Genomic DNA, 22576 nt, shown 5'->3' on the forward strand with positions numbered 1-22576 from the left:
CTCACTCCATCCAGACCCTCACTCCATCCAGACCCTCACTCCATCCAGACCCTCACTCCATCCAGACCCTCACTCCATCCAGACCATCACTCCATCCAGACCATCACTCCATCCAGACCCTCACTCCATCCAGACCCTCACTCCATCCAGACCCTCACTCCATCCAGACTCTCACTCCATCCAGACCCTCACTCCATCCAGACTCTCACTCCATCCAGACCCTCACTCCATCCAGACTCTCACTCCATCCAGACCCTCACTCCATCCAGAACCTCACTCCATCCAGACCCTCACTCCATCCAGAACCTCATTCCATCCAGACCCTCACTCCATCCAGAACCTCACTCCATCCAGACCCTCACTCCATCCAGAACCTCACTCCATCCAGACCCTCACTCCATCCAGACCCTCACTCCATCCAGACCATCACTCCATCCAGAACCTCACTCCATCCAGACCCTCACTCCATCCAGACCCTCACTCCATCCAGAACCTCACTCCATCCAGACCCTCACTCCATCCAGACCCTCACTCCATCCAGACCATCACTCCATCCAGACCATCACTCCATCCAGACCCTCACTCCATCCAGACCCTCACTCCATCCAGACCCTCACTCCATCCAGACTCTCACTCCATCCAGACCCTCACTCCATCCAGACTCTCACTCCATCCAGACCCTCACTCCATCCAGACTCTCACTCCATCCAGACCCTCACTCCATCCAGCAGCCGCCAATCCGCTGCTCTGTCAGTGATGTCTCTACCCGCCATGTTGGTGAGTGGTCTCTGTACTAGGCCCCCCCATATCCAGACATTCTGTGATTAAGGCTATACAGATGCACTGTTGGGGTTTAAGCCCCTGATCCTTGAATTGTAACTGGCTGAAAGCCAATAGAAAGGCAAACTTGCCCTTGAATGACGGCTGACATGCAGTGCAATTCTGCAGGTAACATTGGATGGAATATTCCAGAGTGCTCGGCTTGTGGTGCAGAGAATGTGAGTATATACTGTACATATGTATTTGTGGTTTCAACTGACACGGCAGTGGGGAAACATCAGACACACGTTAGAAATAATATGAAAGTGCTAAAGTGCTTGGGGGAAATTAGATAAGAGCTCAGTGGCTTTTCTCATAATCATGTTCTCTTAGTAATGGTTAAACTAAAGTGCTGTATATATATCATAGGGTCCCTGCAGAGCCCCCCATCCTGCCTGCGCCCCCACACATGGCGCTACTCTATCTCCCCTACCTGATCCCAAAGGCTCCGCAGCTGTGTTTGTGTGTTACCCTACATGCCCTTTCTGTCTTCTTGCCTTGTTAACCCCTTATAGGCCAGTATACAGAAGACCCCTCTGTGTGGTTTCATGTAGAGTTTTCATTTTTTTCTCTTGTACCCACACCAGCAGAGCAATGCCAGTCACTTACCCAGGAGCTGCCTGTATTCTGGGGCACGCAGGGTGTGAAATCCCTGTCCCACTATTTGGGCATCCAGAGAGCACCTTCCATCCCTACCAAGGTACCAACGAGAGGGACAGGGGCCCAGACCCACTGCCAAGCTCTGCAAGGTGCCAGTTTGCTATTAATTCAGCTTCCTGCAGTTTGTGGTTTGTCAGAAAAAGAGAGTTTTCGGTTCAAGAAGGAAATATTAGTGTTACGTTTCCATCACATAATGCAAATGTGACAAAGCAGGTGTTAAAGTGCTGGAGGAAAGAGATCTCTGCACTAACACTGTGCGGCTACCGGCAAGAACTGAAATGGAGCTATTGGGTGTTACTGGGGCTAACAGCATTTCATGGCAGGGGATTGGCTGTTGCAGTGGCCCTCAGCATTTCCAGAGAAGTCTTCATATCATCATTTTATAGCAATTTGGCCCCAAAGAGCATGGGAAATCTTGGGCATTTTCTTCCCCTGATGCAGTTGCCCAGGCGGATACATCAGACCCCATTGGCAAATGAGAAAATAAAAGGCTGCTGATACCAGTATTCTTCCCCTGCACCCAGTGTATGTCCCCTGCGCCCAATGTATGTCCCCTGCGCCCAGTGTATGTCCCCTGCGCCCAATGTATGTCCCCTGCGCCCAGTGTATGTCCCCTGCGCCCAATGTATGTCCCCTGCGCCCAGTGTATGTCCCCTGCGCCCAATGTATGTCCCCTGCGCCCAGTGTATGTCCCCTGCGCCCAATGTATGTCCCCTGCGCCCAATGTATGTCCCCTGCACCCAATGTATGTCCCCTGCGCCCAATGTATGTCCCCTGCGCCCAATGTATGTCCCCTGCGCCCAATGTATGTCCCCTGGGCCCAATGTATGTCCCCTGCGCCCAATGTATGTCCCCTGCGCCCAATGTATGTCCCCTGGGCCCAATGTATGTCCCCTGGGCCCAATGTATGTCCCCTGGGCCCAATGTATGTCCCCTGTGCCCAATGTATGTCCCCTGCGCCCAATGTATGTCCCCTGCGCCCAATGTATGTCCCCTGCGCCCAATGTATGTCCCCTGGGCCCAATGTATGTCCCCTGCGCCCAATGTATGTCCCCTGCGCCCAATGTATGTCCCCTGCGCCCAATGTATGTCCCCTGCGCCTAGTGTATGTCCCCTGCGCCCAATGTATGTCCCCTGCGCCCAATGTATGTCCCCTGCGCCCAATGTATGTCCCCTGAGCCCAATGTATGTCCCCTGCTCCCAATGTATGTCCCCTGCGCCCAATGTATGTCCCCTGCGCCCAATGTATGTCCCCTGCGCCCAATGTATGTCCCCTGCGCCCAGTGTATGTCCCCTGCGCCCAATGTATGTCCCCTGCGCCCAATGTATGTCCCCTGGGCCCAATGTATGTCCCCTGCGCCCAATGTATGTCCCCTGCGCCCAATGTATGTCCCCTGTGCCCAGTGTATGTCCCCTGTGCCCAGTGTATGTCCCCTGTGCCCAATGTATGTCCCCTGCGCCCAATGTATGTCCCCTGCGCCCAATGTATGTCCCCTGCGCCCAATGTATGTCCCCTGTGCCCAATGTATGTACAGGAATCTTCATACAGGCACTGTCCCACCTTCCCCGGCCCCCCACTGTGACCCCTCTCTGTCCAGGGATTGTTTTACATGCAGATCAGATATAAATAAAACATCAATAAACTTCCTAGCGAGGGCCTAAACTAACAAAGAGCCTCATTCGGAATGTAAATGCCTTCCTGCCCTGCCCCAATGTTACTCTATACCAGGTAATGGGGCAACAGAGGATTCTGGGAGCAGTAGTTCTGCAGCATCAGGAGTATAAAGTGCCTGTCTGTGTGTGTTAGTAGTTAGTCCCCTCCCTGTAGTAACTGCGGTGTAACACAAAGCAGCTGTGGGCTGGGGGCAGGGCGCTGGGGAGCAAATTGCTATGGGGGGTGGATGTACAAAGGGAGGCATGCAGGGAATTCTAACCCCCTGGGGCACGTCCATAAGTCAGCTCTTCTTCTCTTGGCTAGATACAGTATGGCCCCATAGACAGGCATTAGTTTCTAGAAGGAGATTACAAGAGGCATTTGGGTGTTTGTTTCCTCTGCTGGCACCGTTTCCTATGTACTAATGAGGATCCGTAACCATTTCCTACCCTGGCACTGACATTTCACTGTGTGAGGCTCTAGAGACTTTAGAGTATGTAATATACTGATTTATAACTGTCTGTCCCTTTCAGCACTGCTCGTTCCGACTCTTGAAACAGTGGAAGAGAAGCCAGTCCTCACACTGCCTTGTGTCCTTCATTGCAGGTCTGTTATTCAACCGACTTCTGTTGCTTTGTTTCAAGAGTCAGAAGCAGCAGTGTAGGGCAGGGATCCCCAACCAGTGGCTCGGGGGTAACATGTTGCTCCCCAACTCCTTGGGTGTTGCTCTCAGTGCCCCCAAACCAGGGAGTTATTGTTGAATTCCTGACTTGGGGGCAAGTTTTGGTTGAATAAAAACAAGATTTCCTACCAAATAAAGCCCCTGTAAGCTGATAGGGTGCATAGAGGCTGCCTAATAGCCAATCACAGCCCTTATTTGGCTCCTCCATGAACTTTTATGGTGCTTGTGTTGCTCCCCAAGGCTTTTTACATTTGACTGTGGCTCACGAGTAAGAAAGGTTGGGGATCCCCGGTGTAGGGAATAGAAAGGGACAGACAAAGTGAATAACGATTCCATTTACAAATCAATGTAATGAAATCTCCTTAGAATTACATTTACTTTCAATATGCAGAAAAAAATGGGTGGGATTTCCCTTTATATTCAAAGACCCAGGTGTAATTGTGAGGCACATAGGCCCCCCCTTATTGCCCCCTACACTGGCAGGCAGTAAGGTGCTCTCTGCACTCTGTGCCGGATTTTATACCCTGACAAGGTGCAGCCGGGTTACTGGTTTACCCACTGCGCTGCGGTTCCCCTGTACTGACATTTAACAAACCCCCACCCAAAAGCCACAGGTTCACACATGGAACTTAATGAAATAAACACAGAGGCAGATAATGAAAGAATCAGACTTAAGGCCCTTAGACCCCCAGGAGCAAGTGCAGGGGGGCTACTGTAATATGCACCCTAATATACACCATGCCAGGAATGGGCAGAAAGCGCAGGAGAAGTTAATGGGGGTTATCCTGCTGCACCACCGACCTTATGAAGAAGGGTAGGTACAAGACTGTGGGGTTATCCTGCTGCCGGAGAGTTAATAGAGAGGGGCAGATATAAGACTGTGGGGTTATCCTGCTGCAGGGAGTTAATAGAGAGGGGCAGATATAAGACTGTGGGGTTATCCTGCTGCCGGAGAGTTAATAGAGAGGGGCAGATATAAGACTGTGGGGTTATCCTGCTGCAGGGAGTTGATAGAGAGGGGCAGATATAAGACTGTGGGGTTATCCTGCTGCAGGGAGTTAATAGAGAGGGGCAGATACAAGACTGTGGGGTTATCCTGCTGCAGGGAGTTGATAGAGAGGGGCAGATACAAGACTGTGGGGTTATCCTGCTGCAGGGAGTTGATAGAGAGGGGCAGATACAAGACTGTGGGGTTATCCTGCTGCAGGGAGTTGATAGAGAGGGGCAGATACAAGACTGTGGGGTTATCCTGCTGCCGGAGAGGTAATAGAGAAGAGCAGATATAAGACTGTGGGGTTATCCTGCTGCAGGGAGTTGATAGAGAGGGGCAGATACAAGACTGTGGGGTTATCCTGCTGCAGGGAGTTGATAGAGAGGGGCAGATACAAGACTGTGGGGGATATCCTACATCAGGGAGTTGATAGAGAGGGGCAGATATAAGACTGTGGGGTTATCCTGCTGCAGGGAGTTGATAGAGAGGGGCAGATTCAAGACTTTGGGGGTATCTTGCCGTGGGGAGTTGATAGAGAGGGGCAGATTCAAGACTCTGGGGGGTATCCTGGAGCAGGGAGTTGATAGAGGGGGGCAGATTGGAGAATGGGCTTAATCTTACTGCATGGAAACAATAGAATGCATTGTGGAACTAGCTGAATTCTGCTGAAGAGAGGGCAGCTATAGGTGGGCTGCATTGGTCTAAAGGGGATTAGAGAAGTCCTTTTGTGGTACTGGGGGTTAAGCCGGGGTATATGATTGGGCTGCCGGAGTATATGATTGGGCTGCCGGGGTATATGATTGGGCTGCCGGGGTATATGATTGGGCTGCTGGAGTATATGATTGGGCTGCCGGGGTATATGATTGGGCTGCTGGAGTATATGATTGGGCTGCCGGGGTATATGATTGGGCTGCCGGAGTATATGATTGGGCTGCCGGGGTATATGATTGGGCTGCCGGAGTATATGATTGGGCTGCCGGGGTGTATGATTGGGCTGCCGGGGTATATGATTGGGCTGCCGGGGTATATGATTGGGCTGCCGGGGTATATGATTGGGCTGCTGGAGTATAAGATTGGGCTGCCGGGGTGTATGATTGGGCTGCCGGAGTATATGATTGGGCTGCCGGGGTATATGATTGGGCTGCCGGGGTATATGATTGGGCTGCCGGGGTATATGATTGGGCTGCCGGGGTATATGATTGGGCTGCCGGGGTATATGATTGGGCTGCCGGGGTATATGATTGGGCTGCCGGAGTATATGATTGGGCTGCCGGGGTATATGATTGGGCTGCCGGGGTATATGATTGGGCTGCCGGGGTATATGATTGGGCTGCCGGGGTATATGATTGGGCTGCTGGAGTATAAGATTGGGCTGCCGGGGTGTATGATTGGGCTGCCGGAGTATATGATTGGGCTGCCGGGGTATATGATTGGGCTGCCGGGGTATATGATTGGGCTGCCGGGGTATATGATTGGGCTGCCGGGGTATATGATTGGGCTGCCGGGGTATATGATTGGGCTGCTGGAGTATAAGATTGGGCTGCCGGGGTATATGATTGGGCTGCCGGAGTATATGATTGGGCTGCCGGGGTATATGATTGGGCTGCTGGAGTATAAGATTGGGCTGCTGGAGTATAAGATTGGGCTGCCGGGGTATATGATTGGGCTGCCGGGGTATATGATTGGGCTGCCGGGGTATATGATTGGGCTGCCGGAGTATAAGATTGGGCTGCCGGGGTGTATGATTGGGCTGCCGGGGTATATGATTGGGCTGCCGGAGTATATGATTGGGCTGCCATAATGTTATAATCAGCTCTCCCCCAGTCAAGACTCCAGCTCCCACAATGCCTTGCATGCCCGGCCATGAACAGGAGACTAACAGAACTGTGCAAGGCATTGTGGGAACTGGAGTTCTGGCTTGGGGAGAGCCGGCTACTGACTACATTGTTTCAATTGATTATATGCAATGAACGTATGTGGGGGAATATGCTTAGAATAAAAGTTTTATTTTTGGCTGCCTTTTTAGCAAGAGGGGGGGGGATCAGGAGGAAACCACAAACAAGTTCCATTGCTTCCCTCTATAATGAGCACATATTAAATATCCATTAAGATTTGCAAGTGTTACTTATAGCTCCCATAATGCCGCAGTGTTCTTTCTAATCAGAACCGGGTGGCACTACTTGCCCTTTATTATAATCAAGCTGAATGGAGGGAGTCGGTCTGGGCGTGCAGAACCCTCCCCTTTGCACTGACTAACACACTGTCTCACTGGATGTCTCTCATCACATTCCTGCCCTCACTGGGGGGGCTTTACACATGCTAAGGTGGGGGGAGTGCTTGGGGGCAGCACACATCCTCAGCACAACGTGGGGCTGCTCACTGCCTGCTCCTGTGCCCACAAAGGACCTGGAAGGGCAGATAGAGCGGGTAAGTGACAGATCTCAGGGCATTACAAGTTTGTGCATGTGATTCAATGTGACTGCTCTGGGGGGGAGAGCGCCTCTGACTGTACATGTTTATGCTCAGTGCTATGGAATGTGTATATGTTAAGGGGCTCATTTACACACTTGCCAGGGAACTTGCACCAAGCAAGGGTATTATAGGGGGGGGGTATCCATAATGCAAAATGAAAGAAAATGCAACTTTCAAACATGAATTTGTTTCATTTTTTTCAGTAGTTTTGAAGTTGTAAATTGATTAGGAAAGCAGTATCTGCCGGGCTGTATGTATGTATGTATATGTATGTATGTATATCTTTATTTATAAAGTGCTACTTATGTACGCAGCGCTGTACAGTAGAATACATTAATAAAAACAGGGAGTTATTAAGATAATAATAGATAAATACAAAGTATAACAATAAATACAAATAAATACAAGATACAGTTGCAATAAGTTAAGAGTCGAGGACACAAGAGGATGGAGGTCCCTGCCCCGTAGAGCTTACAATCTATATGGGAGGGTAACTTACAGACACAGGTAGGCAGATATAAGTGCTGTAGGTCACAGTGGGTGACACTACAATATAAGTGCCAGTATTCTCTGCACTGCTGGTTGTGGCTCCCAGAACACTGTTGCAAGCCAGCTGAGTAACAGACCTGGTAGTGAACTGGCTCCTGTTACATGGGTTTACTTTAGGGGAATAGAAGGGATAATGGAACATCTTTAAAACATTGCTTTGCAGGTATACACAACAGTATATTCCCCTTGTAAGCAAGGAGAGGCATCGCAAAGCAAAACCTTTATGGCTGAATAAAAGAGTTAGGGTCGAGGTTGGTAATAAAAAACGTGCTTTTAGGGCATTCAAGTTAGCTGGGACAGCGGAAACTTTCATCAGGTACAAGGAAGCAAATAAAGCAGCAAAAAAGCTATCAGGCAAGCTAAAATAGAGATGGAAAGGGATATTGCAGCTAGGAGTAAAAAGAATCCTAAATTATTTTTTAATTATGTGAATAGTAAAAAAATGAAGCAAGAAGGGGTGGGAACTTTATTATCACGGGGGGGTACGTTGGTTGATGAGAACGGGGAAAAAGCAGAAATTTTGAACTCTTATTTTTCATCTGTCTATACATCTGAGGAGCCAGATAATGAAGGCTTCCCTTGTAATATGCCCAGTTCTAGTAATTTAGCTACTGACGCGTGGGTCACTCGGGAGGAAATTCAAAAGAGACTTGAACATGTAAAGGTAAACAAAGGTCTAGGGCCGGATGGGATTCATCCCAGGGTATTAAATGAGCTGAGCGCTGTGATTGCCAAACCTCTTCACATAATTTTTCAGGATTCGTTGAGGTTTGGCATGGTGCCAAGAGACTGGCGGATTGCTAATGTGGTGCCGTTATTTAAAAAGGGATCTCGTTCTCAGCCTGAAAACTATAGTAACATAGTAACATAGTAAGTTGGGTTGAAAAAAGACATACGTCCATCAAGTTCAACCATAATGCCTATATATAACCTGCCTAACTACTAGTTGATCCAGAGGAAGGCAAAAAACCCCATCTGAAGCCTCTCTAATTTGCCGCAGAGGGGAAAAAATTCCTTCCTGACTCCAAGATGGCAATCGGACCAGTCCCTGGATCAACTAGTACTAAGAGCTATCTCCCATAACCCTGTATTCCCTCACTTGTACTGAGAGCTATCTCCCCTACCCCTGTATTCCTCACTTGTACTGAGAGCTATCTCCCCTACCCCTGTATTCCCTCACTTGTACTGAGAGCTATCTCCCCTACCCCTGTATTCCCTCACTTGTACTGAGAGCTATCTCCCCTACCCCTGTATTCCCTCACTTGTACTGAGAGCTATCTCCCCTACCCCTGTATTCCCTCACTTGTACTGAGAGCTATCTCCCCTACCCCTGTATTCCCTCACTTGTACTGAGAGCTATCCCCCCTACCCCTGTATTCCCTCACTTGTACTGAGAGCTATCTCCCCTACCCCTGTATTCCCTCACTTGTACTGAGAGCTATCTCCCATACCCCTGTATTCCCTCACTTGTACTGAGAGCTATCCCCCCTACCCCTGTATTCCCTCACTTGTACTGAGAGCTATCCCCCCTACCCCTGTATTCCTTCACTTGTACTGAGAGCTATCTCCCATACCCCTGTATTCCCTCACTTGTACTGAGAGCTATCCCCCCTACCCCTGTATTCCCTCACTTGTACTGAGAGCTATCTCCCCTACCCCTGTATTCCCTCACTTGTACTGAGAGCTATCCCCCCTACCCCTGTATTCCCTCACTTGTACTGAGAGCTATCCCCCCTACCCCTGTATTCCCTCACTTGTACTGAGAGCTATCCCCCCTACCCCTGTATTCCCTCACTTGTACTGAGAGCTATCTCCCCTACCCCTGTATTCCCTCACTTGTACTGAGAGCTATCCCCCCTACCCCTGTATTCCCTCACTTGTACTGAGAGCTATCTCCCCTACCCCTGTATTCCCTCACTTGTACTGAGAGCTATCCCCCCTACCCCTGTATTCCCTCACTTGTACTGAGAGCTATCTCCCCTACCCCTGTATTCCCTCACTTGTACTGAGAGCTATCCCCCCTACCCCTGTATTCCCTCACTTGTACTGAGAGCTATCTCCCCTACCCCTGTATTCCCTCACTTGTACTGAGAGCTATCCCCCCTACCCCTGTATTCCCTCACTTGTACTGAGAGCTATCCCCCCTACCCCTGTATTCCCTCACTTGTACTGAGAGCTATCTCCCATACCCCTGTATTCCCTCACTTGTACTGAGAGCTATCCCCCCTACCCCTGTATTCCCTCACTTGTACTGAGAGCTATCTCCCATACCCCTGTATTCCCTCACTTGTACTGAGAGCTATCCCCCATACCCCTGTATTCCCTCACTTGTACTGAGAGCTATCCCCCATACCCCTGTATTCCCTCACTTGTACTGAGAGCTATCTCCCATACCCCTGTATTCCCTCACTTGTACTGAGAGCTATCCCCCCTACCCCTGTATTCCCTCACTTGTACTGAGAGCTATCTCCCATACCCCTGTATTCCCTCACTTGCTAAGAATCCATCCAGCCCCTTCTTAAAGTTATATAATGTATCAGCCAGCACGACTGATTCGGGGAGGGAATTCCAGAACCTCACAGCTCTCACTGTAAAAAATCCTTTCCGAATGTTTAAATGGAACCTCCCTTCTTCTAAACGGAGTGGGTGCCCTCGTGTCCGTTGGAAGGACCTACTGGTAAATAAAACATTAGAAAGGTTATTATATGATCCCTTTATATATTTATACATAGTTATCATGTCACCTCTTAAGCGCCTCTTCTCCAGTGTAAACAGACCCAACTTGGCCAGTCTTTCCCCATAACTGAGACTTTCCATACCCTTTACCAGCTTAGTTGCCCTTCTCTGGACCCTCTCTAACTCAATAATGTCCCGTTTGAGCACTGGAGACCAAAACTGAACAGCATATTCTAGATGGGGCCTTACCAGCGCTCTGTAAAGGGGAAGAATAACCCCCTCCTCCCGTGAATCTATACCCCTTTAGGCCTGTTTGTCTGACATCAGTAGTAGGAAAGCTTCTGGAAGGGGTAATAAGGGATAGGATAGTTGAATACATTGCAGTTCACAATACTATTAGTTTGTGCCAGCATGGTTTTATGTGTAACAGATCTTGCCAGACTAATTTAGTTGCCTTTTATGAGGAGGTGAGCAGGAACCTTGATGCTGGAATGGCAGTTGATGTCATCTACTTAGATTTTGCTAAAGCGTTTGATACAGTACCTCACAGAAGGTTAATGATCAAATTGAGGAATATTGGCCTAGAACATAATATTTGTAATTGGATAGAGAACTGGCTGAAGGATAGATTACAAAGAGTGGGGTAAATGGAACATTTTCTAATTGGGCCAGTGTGGTTAGTGGAGTACCGCAGGGGTCAGTCCTTGGTCCTTTGCTTTTTAACTTGATTATTAATGACCTGGAGGAGGGCATAGAGAGTACTGTTTCTATTTTTGCTGATGACACAAAATTGTGCAAAACTATAAGTTCCATGCAGGATGCTGCCGCTTTGCAGAGCGATTTGACAAAATTGGAAAACTGGGCAGCAAACTGGGAAATGAGGTTCAATGTTGATAAGTGCAAAGTTATGCACTTTGGTAGAAATAATATAAACGCAAACTATCTACTGAATGGGAGTGTGTTGGGGGTATCCTTAATGGAGAAGGATCTAGGGGTTTTTGTAGATCACAAGTTGTCTAATTCCAGGCAGTGTCATTCTGTGGCTACTAAAGCAAATAAAGTGCTGTCTTGTATAAAAAAGGGCATTGACTCAAGGGATGAGAACATAATTTTGCCCCTTTATAGGTCCCTGGTAAGGCCTCACCTTGAGTATGGGGGGCAGTTTTGGGCTCCAGTCCTTAAGAAGGATATTAATGAGCTGGAGAGAGTGCAGAGACTGCAACTAAACTGGTAAAGGGGATGGAAGGGTTAAACTATGAGGTGAGACTGTCGAGGTTGGGGTTGTTTTCTCTGGAAAAGAGGCGCTTGCGAGGGGACATGATTACTCTGTACAAGTACATTAGAGGGGATTATAGGCAGTTGGGGGATGTTCTTTTTTCCCATAAAAACAATCAGCGCACCAGAGGTCACCCCTTTAGATTAGAGGAACGGAGCTTCCATTTGAAGCAGCGTAGGTGGTTTTTCACGGTGAGGGCAGTGAGGGGGTTATGGAATGCCCTGCCGGGGGATGTTGGGTAGGGGGTTCCTCACGGTGAGGGCAGTGAGGGGGTTGGGGAATGCCCTTCCTAGTGATGTGGTAATGGCAGATTCTGTTAATGCCCATAAGAGGGGCCTGGATGAGTTCTTGAACAAGCAGAATATCCAAGGCTATTGTGATACTAATATCTACAGTTAGTATTACTGGTTGTATATATATAGTTTATGTATGTGAGTGTATAGATTGGTTAGTATAGGTTGTGTGCTGGGTTTACTCGGATGGGTTGAACTTGATGGACAATGGTCTTTTTTCAACCCTATGTAACTATGTAACTATGTAACGTAACACTGGTTTCTATAGCAGTTACATTCACACAGCTGGGAATGTGCAGTGATTGTGTATTGGGTAAATAAAAAAGTAAAATGATAAGGGGCGATTAATATACTATTATTATATATAGTAAAATCGTACAATTCAAATTTTACATGAATATGCCCTTTAATTACTGGTATGGCATAGGGCTAAGGGGCTGCTTCCCCCTGTGCTTGTGGGGGGTAGGGATTTGATGGAGGGAACAGATAAGGGGGGTGCTTTGCATTACATGGTACAAGGCTGCTGGATGTGAGGGGGGCACGGCAGCCCTATGTTATGCAGGGAATTCATTTAAGTAACATGTATTTGGGTCTGGAGTTGACTTTTCAAAGCAATTAGCCTCAAAGAATCTATACTACTGGCATTTAACATAAAGGTGCTAACGTGCTCAGTTGATTGGCTGGTTTATGGCGGGCCACTCCCATCACATAAACCGAGTAGAAAGCAGTGTATCCCTTATTGGAGGGAGAGAGAGTCATTGGCTGCTTGGTGCCCCATGTTCATATGGAGGGGGCTATTATTTCATCATGTAAATCTGATCCACGACTTTGATTGGCCTCTTAAGGTGCCCATACACGAGCAGATCCGCTCGCTTGGCGATGTCGCCAAGCGAGCGGATCTTCCCCCGATATCCCCACCTACGGGTGGGCGATATCGGGGAGCGTTTAGGTTAAAAAAAAATAATCCGATTGTTTGACCCTGGGGCCAAACGATCGGATTATGTGGGCGGCAATGGGGCAGTCGGATCGGGGACCACATCAACGAGCCGATGCGGTCCCCGATCCGACCAGATTTTCTAACCTGGCCGATCGAGATCTGGCCAATTTCAGGCCAGATATCGGTCGGCCAGGCCGCTCTGCTCTCCCCATACACGGGCCGATTAGCTGCCGAATTTGTCCAAGGGACCGATATCGGCACCTATAGTCGGCCCGTGTATGGGGGCCTTTACTCTACTCCTGGGGTTGTTCTAGTGTTTGGCTACAGATGTGTTCTCGCCCTGAGGGCAAACAAATAGGTGTTGGCACCCAAATGAATTTTATGGGCAGGATATGGGCAGAAGAGGGTGAAGAAATAAACACTTCATGGATCAGTAAAATCTTACACGTTTATTTAGCATTCAGAGCAGATTTAAAAGGGACTGAAACCCATCTAAATGATATGTTGCCCATGAATGTAATTCTACGCAACTTTCCAATATACAGTCATGAAAATTGGCCAATGGTTTTAAAGGTAATTGGAAATGTAATTCTTATTGGGATCAGTGTCTGTCTGACCCTTCCTGTTCTGACTCTTGAAACAATGTAGCAGAATTCAGCTTTGCAGGCTTATTAGTGGCTCTGCTAATCTACTTCCTATCAAAAATCAGAGAACTGAAAGGGACAGACAGACACTGTGGGTTTTTTTGGTTTACACTCCCTTGAAGAAGACTGATAAGCACAGGGCTTCATTCACCAGCAGCTCCTATCTGCAAATCTTGGGTTTCTGTAGTTGATGCTTGGGGTTTTCTCAGCTATCAGTTTATTTCCCAGGAGACTAATGCCAATCTAATATAGTGGAACCTAAGTAGATTCTTACATGATCCTGTGCAAAATTTGCACACAACCCCCCCCCCCCACCCCAATGCACACACAGGCAGGAGCACAACAGGCTTCTTGGGATACGACGCAGCAGCAGCACCCCAATACTTGTGTGTCGCATCTGAGGCATCCAGAGATATACAGAAACAGATCTGCCTTTTATCTAAGGGTCGGGACACACAAGCAAATCAGCCAACTAAAGTAATAGGTTCAGTGGGGGGTGGCAGTGGGGGGTGGCAGTGTGAGACTCAAGCAGGGGGTGACAGGGGATGTTTGCATGTTACATGGGGGGGATATGTAGGGGGGTTGCTGTCAGGGGCAATTAGGCATCCCTATCCCTACCTGCCCTGAGGCTTCAGCTTGGGTTGAAGGGGGGTCACATCACTAGTGATTCAAAAATTCAGAATTTTGGCTGGCAAAGTTATCAAGACCTACTGTTTGCCGCCCCTGGTAACTTTAGGGGGGCTGCCGCAGGCAAACAGAGCCCAATCGGAACCCCACTCCCAGTGTGCCCATAATTAGCAAGTGTCCCTGCATGATATGAATGTGCGTATTGAGTGGCCAGGGCACGTGCTTATTGTGGTTATTGTGCATATTGTGCCACAGCATGGATGCCTGTTCTGGGGGTGCCCTCTTCCCCCCTGAATCTTAAATCTCTGCATTTCATAATTCTCTAGGGCAGTGCTGTCCAACTTCTGTTGTACCGAGGGCCGGAATTTTTCCGACCTACGTGGTGGAGGGCCAATAATGGAAGCCAGTTTTGACCACTCCCCTTTTTGAAACCGCACCCACTTGAAACCACACCCATGTTATCACATGACCATACCCATATTAATGGTTGTAGTACAGCAAAAACCTGCCATACTCTGCCTGTCCTACCCTGCCTGTGTGTGCCATACTCTGCCCTACTCTGCCTGTGTGTGCCATACTCTGCCTTCCCTACCCAGCCTGTGTGCCATACTCTGCCTTCCCTACCCTGCCTGTATGCCATTCTTGGCTGGTTTGTGCCATACTTGGCCTGTGTGTGCCATACTCTGCCTGCCCTACCCTGCCTGTGTGTGCCATACTCTGCCTTCCCTACCCTGCCTGCGTGTGCCATACTTTCACTGTGTTTGCCATTCTTGGCTGGTTTGTGCCATACTCTCCCTGTGTGTGCCATACTCTGCCTTCCCTACCCTGCCTGTGTGTGCCATACTCTCTGTGTATGGCACACACAGGCAGCCTACAGTGACACAATGCTGGCACTGCTCCTACAGTCTGCACAATAACTATATATTAAAAAACTTTTTAATTGAAGTACCACCACAGTATATGTTCTTTTTGTAGTGTGCAGGGATTATTTGTGGGTTTCTACTGCTCCTGAGGTGTGAACAGGGGAACAATATGGGTGATTACAGCCTGAGCCTGAGGTATGAACACTGCAGGGGGTGAACAATGCAGAGATTAAAAGGTGTGAACAACACAGGGGATTACATATTTAAACAATACAGCCTGAATCTGAGGTGAGAACCATGCAGGGAGCCATTTAATCTCAGTACTGATACCATTTAAAGCTTACACAAGAGTAAGCCATCAAAGCAGCCAGACAGGTGGGGGGCCACACAGAGGGGGGTCGCGGGCCGCCAGTTGGACAGCACTGCTCTAGGGTATCCCCAATGCAAACATTTTTCCTCTGTCTCATCTTCTTGCCTAAGGATTTTCATCACCCATGATTAGGGATGCACCGAATGTCGGTTTCGGCTGAATCTTTAGAAAGGGTTAAATGGTCATTGAAAAAAATTATCCACTCACATAAACTGGTACATTTTATATTTAGTAGCCCAATTTTAATCATGTATTTCTATCATGTTTCCTTAATAAATATATTAGTATGTATGTATATCTTTATTTATAAAGCGCTACTTATGTACGCAGCGCTATTAATAACCAGTTGCCTCTCTCTTCCTATCCCCAGCATATGTAAGAACGAAATACTATTCTCAGCTACTGTAACCTTAATAAAGGGAGTATAAGAATTAAGCTTTATGACCATGTCAGTCAGGTCTAAATATTACCCCATCCATAGTGCAAACACATCATCAATGTATCCCAACAACTGCAGTTCTTACACAATAACCCAACAGATATTTATAAAATCCAATCCATAAAGGAGGTTTGCATAGGACAGGGTGACATTTGAACCCATAGAACTTCCTTTGATTTGTCAATAAAAATTGTTTTGAAACAAAAAAAAAAATAATTGCTTTCTATTTGTAATAAAGAAAGTAGAAAAAAAACGCTCCAAACCTTCAAATAACTTGCTCGCCACAAATGTCAGACATACAGGCTTGTAATTGCCAGGCTGAAACTGTTATCTCTTTTTAAATATTGGAATTACATCAGCATCCTCTAGTCCAGTGATCCCCAACCAGTGGCTCAGGGGCAACATGTTGCTCCCCAACCCCTTGGATGTTGCTCTCAGTGCCCCCAAACCAGGGAGTTATTTTTGAATTCCTGACTTGGGGGCAAGTTTTGGTTGAATAAAAACAAGATTTCCTACCAAATAAAGCCCCCTGTAAGCTGATAGGGTGCATAGAGGCCCATAATAGCCAATCACAGCCCTTATTTGGCTCCTCCATGAGCTTTTATGGTGCTTGTGTTGCTCCCCAAGTCTTTTTACATTTGACTGTGGCTCACGAGTAAGAAAGGTTGGGGATCCTGCTCTAGTCATTTGGAACAGTACCACATCCACACTGAATCTCCTCCATCATGGGCAACAAAAGTAATGGTGGTATCTTCAGACGTTTTGTCACCCACACTGGAGGGCTTTACCCTATAAAGTAACTAAAATACCTCAGTGTTTTTTATGGAGTCATATTCTCAAGGCAGCCATTAGTATGTCAGATTAACTGACGTGTCCATAGGTCACAAGGATCCTACATGGGTTCAGCAGTAGAGGCAGCTTAGATGATCACTTGGCCAACTCCCTCTCCTATACACAGTGTCATACTGTAAAGGGTTAAACTCTACCAACATCTGGTCGCAGGCTCACACAGAGACCTTTAATTAAATATGCAACAAGGGACTGTGGGAAGGTGAGACACTTATCTGGGTTAGGAGACACTTTGGGGCCAGACCATTTGGGCAGGGAAGCTGGGGCAATTGGTTTCTTTGATCTGGTGATCAAAGAAAAGGAACTAGAACTGCAGGGGGGGAGCAGCTATGAGAAAAATATGGATTATAAAAAAAGGATCCATATCTCCTTTGCTTTAAGGTTCATGTCCTCATAAATCTGGTATTGGTTATGAGGAGGTCACATGCTTCCCAATGATACCAAACTGTTGTGGAGAGCAGGGAGATATTCAGATTAGATTCCTATCACCTGGTGATGATAGATGGTGGCAGAGAATAGATTTTCGGGGTGCTAGTGTGTTTGGGGGCGTCTGATTTTAGTCTAACCTGCGTGTAAGGTGACTGAGTTTCCCCGTCCCAGTGTCACATGTGTCTGAGAGTGGCGTGATCATGACACACAACGCTAATAAATATGGCAGATTCTGGTAGTTGTAGTCCATCAATATGTGGGTTAGAAAGTTTAGGACACCGGAGGGAGGGATGAAGGTATTCTGAAGGGTCCAAGCTCTGATAAGCTCAAATGGAAAACCAGAATGACTGTTCCAATGAATTATTATCCTAACATCTTATCTCTGAATGCAGGAACCGGCATCATCCACCAAGCTCCTACCCAGAAGCATCTGAAGAATAAATGGCTTCCTCCAACTGCAACAATTCCTTTGCCGAAGTCCAGACTAAATTCCTGGGTCCGATGTATGGAGTGGAGTTTGTGGTGTCCGTGCTTGGCAATAGCTTTGCCATCTGGCTTCTTGGGCCCGGGGGCTCAAAGGTTCGCCACGCAGGCATCATCTTCTCTCTGAACCTTGCAGTGAGTGACCTCTTCTATTCCCTGTCTCTGCCACTGCTGGTGGCCTACTATACCATGGACAAGAACTGGGTCTTTGGTTCTGCCATGTGCAAGGTGGAACGTTTCATCTTTAACTGCAATCTGTACGGGAGCATATTCTTCATCACCTGTATCAGTGCCAACCGCTACCTGGGCATTGTGTTCCCATTCTACACCAGAGGTAGAGTGGAGGGCAAGCATGCCAAGTTGGTCAGCGTGGGTGTATGGGTGCTGGTAGCTGCCATCTCTGCCCCTGTCTTTTCCTTCTCAAAGCTGCAAGTGGAAAACGGAAAGACAGAGTGTATCGGAACAGCCATTAAAAGTGAGCTGCCATCTTACTTTCCTTACAGCCTTTTCCTGGCCGGCTTCGGTTGTGCTCTTCCATTCCTGATCACCTTCTTGTCCTATTTTGGAATAGCCAAGGCCGTATGGAAAAGCCATGGGTTGGAAGCACGGGAGAAAAGAAAGGTGGTGACTCTGGTGTGTGTGGTCGTGCTGCTCTACGCCATCTCCTTCGTGCCCTATCACATCCTGAGGAACCTAAACCTGAAGAACCGTGTGGCCCTGGTAGATTGCAATTGGTCTTTCAAGATTCATTCTGCCTTTCAGGTGGCCAAAGCTCTTGTTTCTTTGAATCCCTGTATCCACCCGCTGCTCTACACCGCCGTGATAGACAATGTCAGGGCCAAACTTGGCTGCTACCAGGAGAACGAAGAAGTCAAGTCCCAAGAAGAAAGTAGACTCTAAACCCAAGGAAGTCCTTATAAGAGCACGATACAACACAGTGGCTACAACCATAGACTGAGAAGAACATGCGGAATCCATTGTACAGAGTAGGGCAGGGGTGGCCAAGACGTCAATTGCGATCCACCAGTCGATCCTCCGTGGATTTCTGGTCGACTGCGACGAGGCCGGGGGATGCGGAAATGCGCCGTGCGTCTTGGGGGAGGAGTCATCGGTCCATCGCTGATGGGAAAAGTCTGGCCACCCCTGGAGTAGGGAATAGCAGTGCTGGTAGTGGTTCCAGGAGATCATTGGAAACATCTTCCTGAACCCAAATGCAGAACTGGAATAGTTCAGTAACTCCCAAAAACAGAAACACATGGACTCTAATGTATAAATGTATATATTATATATATTATAGTGCACTGTTATTCCATTCCATTATTCTCTCTGTAACTTTTTTTTTTTTGCTTATTTCTTTTACAAACTTGAATATTATTTTAGAGTTTCTATTCTAGAGACAATTTCCTTTGTCATGTTGTGTAATATTTATTGCAGCCTATCACTTTGGCCCATGGATCAGCTGACCAATTCCCACGGTATACTATTTTTGAACAGCTGTGGGTATATTATAAGGCACGGCACCCCCATGATGTTCCACCAAGTCATTTTATGAATATCCAAGGGTAATATACAAGGGTCGAATTTCCTTCCAAGGATCCCCTTTTATGTATGATCTGTCCATTTGGATAACCGGCGCCTGTAACCTGCATATAGCTATTTATAAAGTGTACATAAGTAGCGCTTTATAAATAAAGATATACATACATACATACATACATACACTGGGATAGTAACGTACTGGCTCAGTTAGCAAAATTGAGATTTGATGCCGATGTTTATAGTGAGGAAAAGTGAGACATCCTTGGCCACGCCCCTAAGCTCCTCAGGCCATTGTCAACTATATCCCCAACTTCTTTCCCATCTCTCCAACTATGCATCCTCCCAATCCCACAATTCCCTGCACATGTGATGTCAATAAGGACAGGAACATCACAGTCCAATGCATTGTGGGTTATGTAGTTCCTGCATGCTGTCTGTAAGCTGTGGGGAAGTTGTTACAATTTGTAACATCAGTGTTTTAGTCCCTCCTCCCCTGCCAGGATTTCAAATGATGCAGAAAGAGAAGAACTGTTTTGCAGCTGGATTTCAGCATATAAAATGGTATTTATTCAGACTTTTTGATGGAGCAGATTACAGTAATAAGGATATTAGGGGTTAGTATGTAGTGTGGGGGCTTTTTAACAAATATTGGTTCGGAAGCCCGAGTTCCACTTTAACTCCATAGAAATGATAAAAACTCAGATTCTCTGTGCACCACATTTTCAGGGTTACTGCTCCCCTTAGAGTTGGTTCATTTGCAAAGCTTGAATAGTCCAGAAGCAAAGTATTTTTGACAAAGATAAATATAATGGAACACAATGGGGGTACCGCATTCAGTGGGGGTATGTTCATGAAATTTGCAATATGAACAGCAAAGGCCTGAATAGAAATAAAAGCAACTAAAAGTAACACTAAACCTCATGGAGCAATAGGTTTTGGCTGCCAGGGTCAGGGAAATCATTAAAAAAACTATAAAAACAGGAAAAAATGGAGACCAATTGAAAAGGACAATCTTCACCACAAAGCTGCTGGGCCGGAATAGTAAACTATTTATGTTTCATTGTTTGATCTTTCCTTTATTGACAAAGCAGCAACACAAAAAGGGATAATATCTTCTGGCTCAGTATGAGCCCCCCCTGCATTGCGTGTAGGAATAGTAAATACTGTCAGCAGCGTGAGCGTTGCCATACGGCGAATATTCCAACCAATGTATCTCTAACAGGGATGGGGGGGGGGGGGGGTCTGGAAAGTCATATTTGACTATTTAAGGCAAATTACTTTAGCACTGCTGGTTACATTAGGAGTAGTTTGCAGACAGAATATGCTCTATACCAGGGATCCCCAACCAGTGGCTCAGGAGGAACATATTGCTCCCCAACCCCTTGGGTGTTGCTCCCAGTGGCCTCAAAGTAGGTGATTATTTTTAAATTCTTGGCTTGGGGGCAGGTTTTGGTTGAATAAAAACTCAGTATAATGCCAAACAGAGCCCCCTGTTGGCTGCCAGTACACATAGAGGCTATTAAATAGCCACTTACTGCTCTTATTAGCACCATCAGGAACCATTTTCATGCTTGCGTTGTTCCCCAACACCTTTTCCCATTTGAATGTGGCTCACAGGTATAAAAGGTTGGGGATCCCTGCTCTATACCCTCTATGTATATACAGGGGCTTATTTATTATAGAGTGTCAGCCAACATCACCGGCGATGTTGCCCATAGCAACCAAACAGCAATTAGATCGGAACGGTCAAGTTAGAAAACAAAAGCAAAGATTACACACTAATAATATACTGTAATAAATATGCCCCACAGTCTGTAGTGGCTTTTAGAAGCTGTGCAGATCATTATATGTAACTGGCACATACAGGTCCTTAACTGCACAAGTGCTGTCGCCAATAGCAACCAAAGTTTATAAATGAGCCCCACTGGCTGCTCCTGACTAGTGATGAACAAATCTGTCCCGTTTCACGTTATAATTTGCAAAGCTGCTAAAAAACGTTGCAAAAAATGTTAATTCTTTGTAAATGTAAATTCTCTATGACCTCCTTTTTTATTTGGACCCACCTCCAATATGGTCACAACAAGTCAAAGAGGAGGAGCAAAGCTATGGCTCCTCCTCACTTCCATTCGGCCAACCAACAGAAACTTTCCATCATAGCCTATATTCCTCCATCCAGCTGGCTTGCAGGGTGATTGGTCTGCAGGGACCCCCGACTGGCTGTATAGGCCCAGATGGTCAGGCAGAATAGTTGAAAGCGGCCAACTCTGGGCATTCATGGGCAGCTTTACAGGTCTGTCTCACTTTATAGCTTCCAACAAGCAGCACTGCTCAGCTTTTATTTGCACAGCAATGCGGAACATGCTGGAACTTGTACATAAGAACAGTGAAAACAGATGTGTCTGTAAGGGGCAAAATTCCCCCCCTCCTTCCCCTTATGCCTTTAGTCCTGGGGTCCCCAACCTTGTTTTACCCGTGAACCTCACCATATGTATAGGGAGATGGGGAGCAACAGATTTACCTGTGGGTACCATGTAAGGGCTGTGATTGGCTGGGACTGGGAGCCCCTATATGGGCTGGCAGCCTATAGGAGACTCTGTTTGGCAGTAGCCCTGGTTTTTATTCAACCAAAACTTGCCTCCAAGCCAGGAATTCACAAATAATCACCTGCTTTGAGGCCACTGGGAGCAACATCGGGAGGAACATGTTTCTCCTGAGCCACTGGATGGGGATCACTGCTTTAGGCTTTAATAATACACAATGGACCCTCTCTTAATCCAGAACCCCATCCTGCACCAACAGATGCCATGAAACTTTAAATAACCTAAATATAGACAATAAGGAATGCATATGATACCAGCATAAAATAAACAGAAAGGGAACAAAAATTCTTAACAAACCTTGGACTCCACTATGCACAAGAAAATTAAAGGAAAAATAAAGAATAATGCTAGAAATGCTCTATTTTATGTACTGAGCTTACCGTACCAGCCTAAGGTTCAGCAGCTCTAGAACAGTAATGATCCTAATCTCGTATCTAAAAGCTCAGCCGTTTTAGGGAAGCTGCTCAGGGGCTCTGGGCTACTGTTGGGAAGCTAAGCTTAGGGGTCGTCAGAAATCATAAAAACATTAGAAGCTGATGCTGGTGCAGAATGCACTGGTTCCTAGCTATCATGGTGTGAATCTGGAATAATCATTCCTTTTAGTTTCTATATATACAGTATAGTGTGCGTGGGCCCCTAAGCTCAGGTAATATTGTGCCATTTATATTCTGTATATACAGTATAGTGTGAGCGGGCCCCTAAGCTCAGGTAATATTGTGCCATT

The 22576-nt window shown here is 47.0% G+C and overlaps 1 protein-coding gene across 2 annotated transcripts; it reads left to right on the forward strand.

Moving 5' to 3' along the window:
* The first annotated feature begins 706 nt into the window (after nucleotides 1–706).
* p2ry11 (purinergic receptor P2Y, G-protein coupled, 11) lies at nucleotides 707–19113 on the forward strand. 2 transcript variants are annotated; one of them, XM_031897805.1, is made up of 2 exons: nucleotides 707–998; nucleotides 17623–19113. In XM_031897805.1, exon 2 carries the CDS (start codon nucleotides 17672–17674, stop codon nucleotides 18611–18613), a length of 942 nt encoding a protein of 313 aa, XP_031753665.1. In that variant the 5' UTR covers nucleotides 707–998; nucleotides 17623–17671; the 3' UTR covers nucleotides 18614–19113.
* The last annotated feature ends 3463 nt before the right edge of the window (nucleotides 19114–22576 follow it).

This window comes from Xenopus tropicalis, chromosome 3 (genome assembly GCF_000004195.4).
Source record: "Xenopus tropicalis strain Nigerian chromosome 3, UCB_Xtro_10.0, whole genome shotgun sequence".
In the NCBI taxonomy this organism is placed as follows: domain Eukaryota; kingdom Metazoa; phylum Chordata; class Amphibia; order Anura; family Pipidae; genus Xenopus; species Xenopus tropicalis.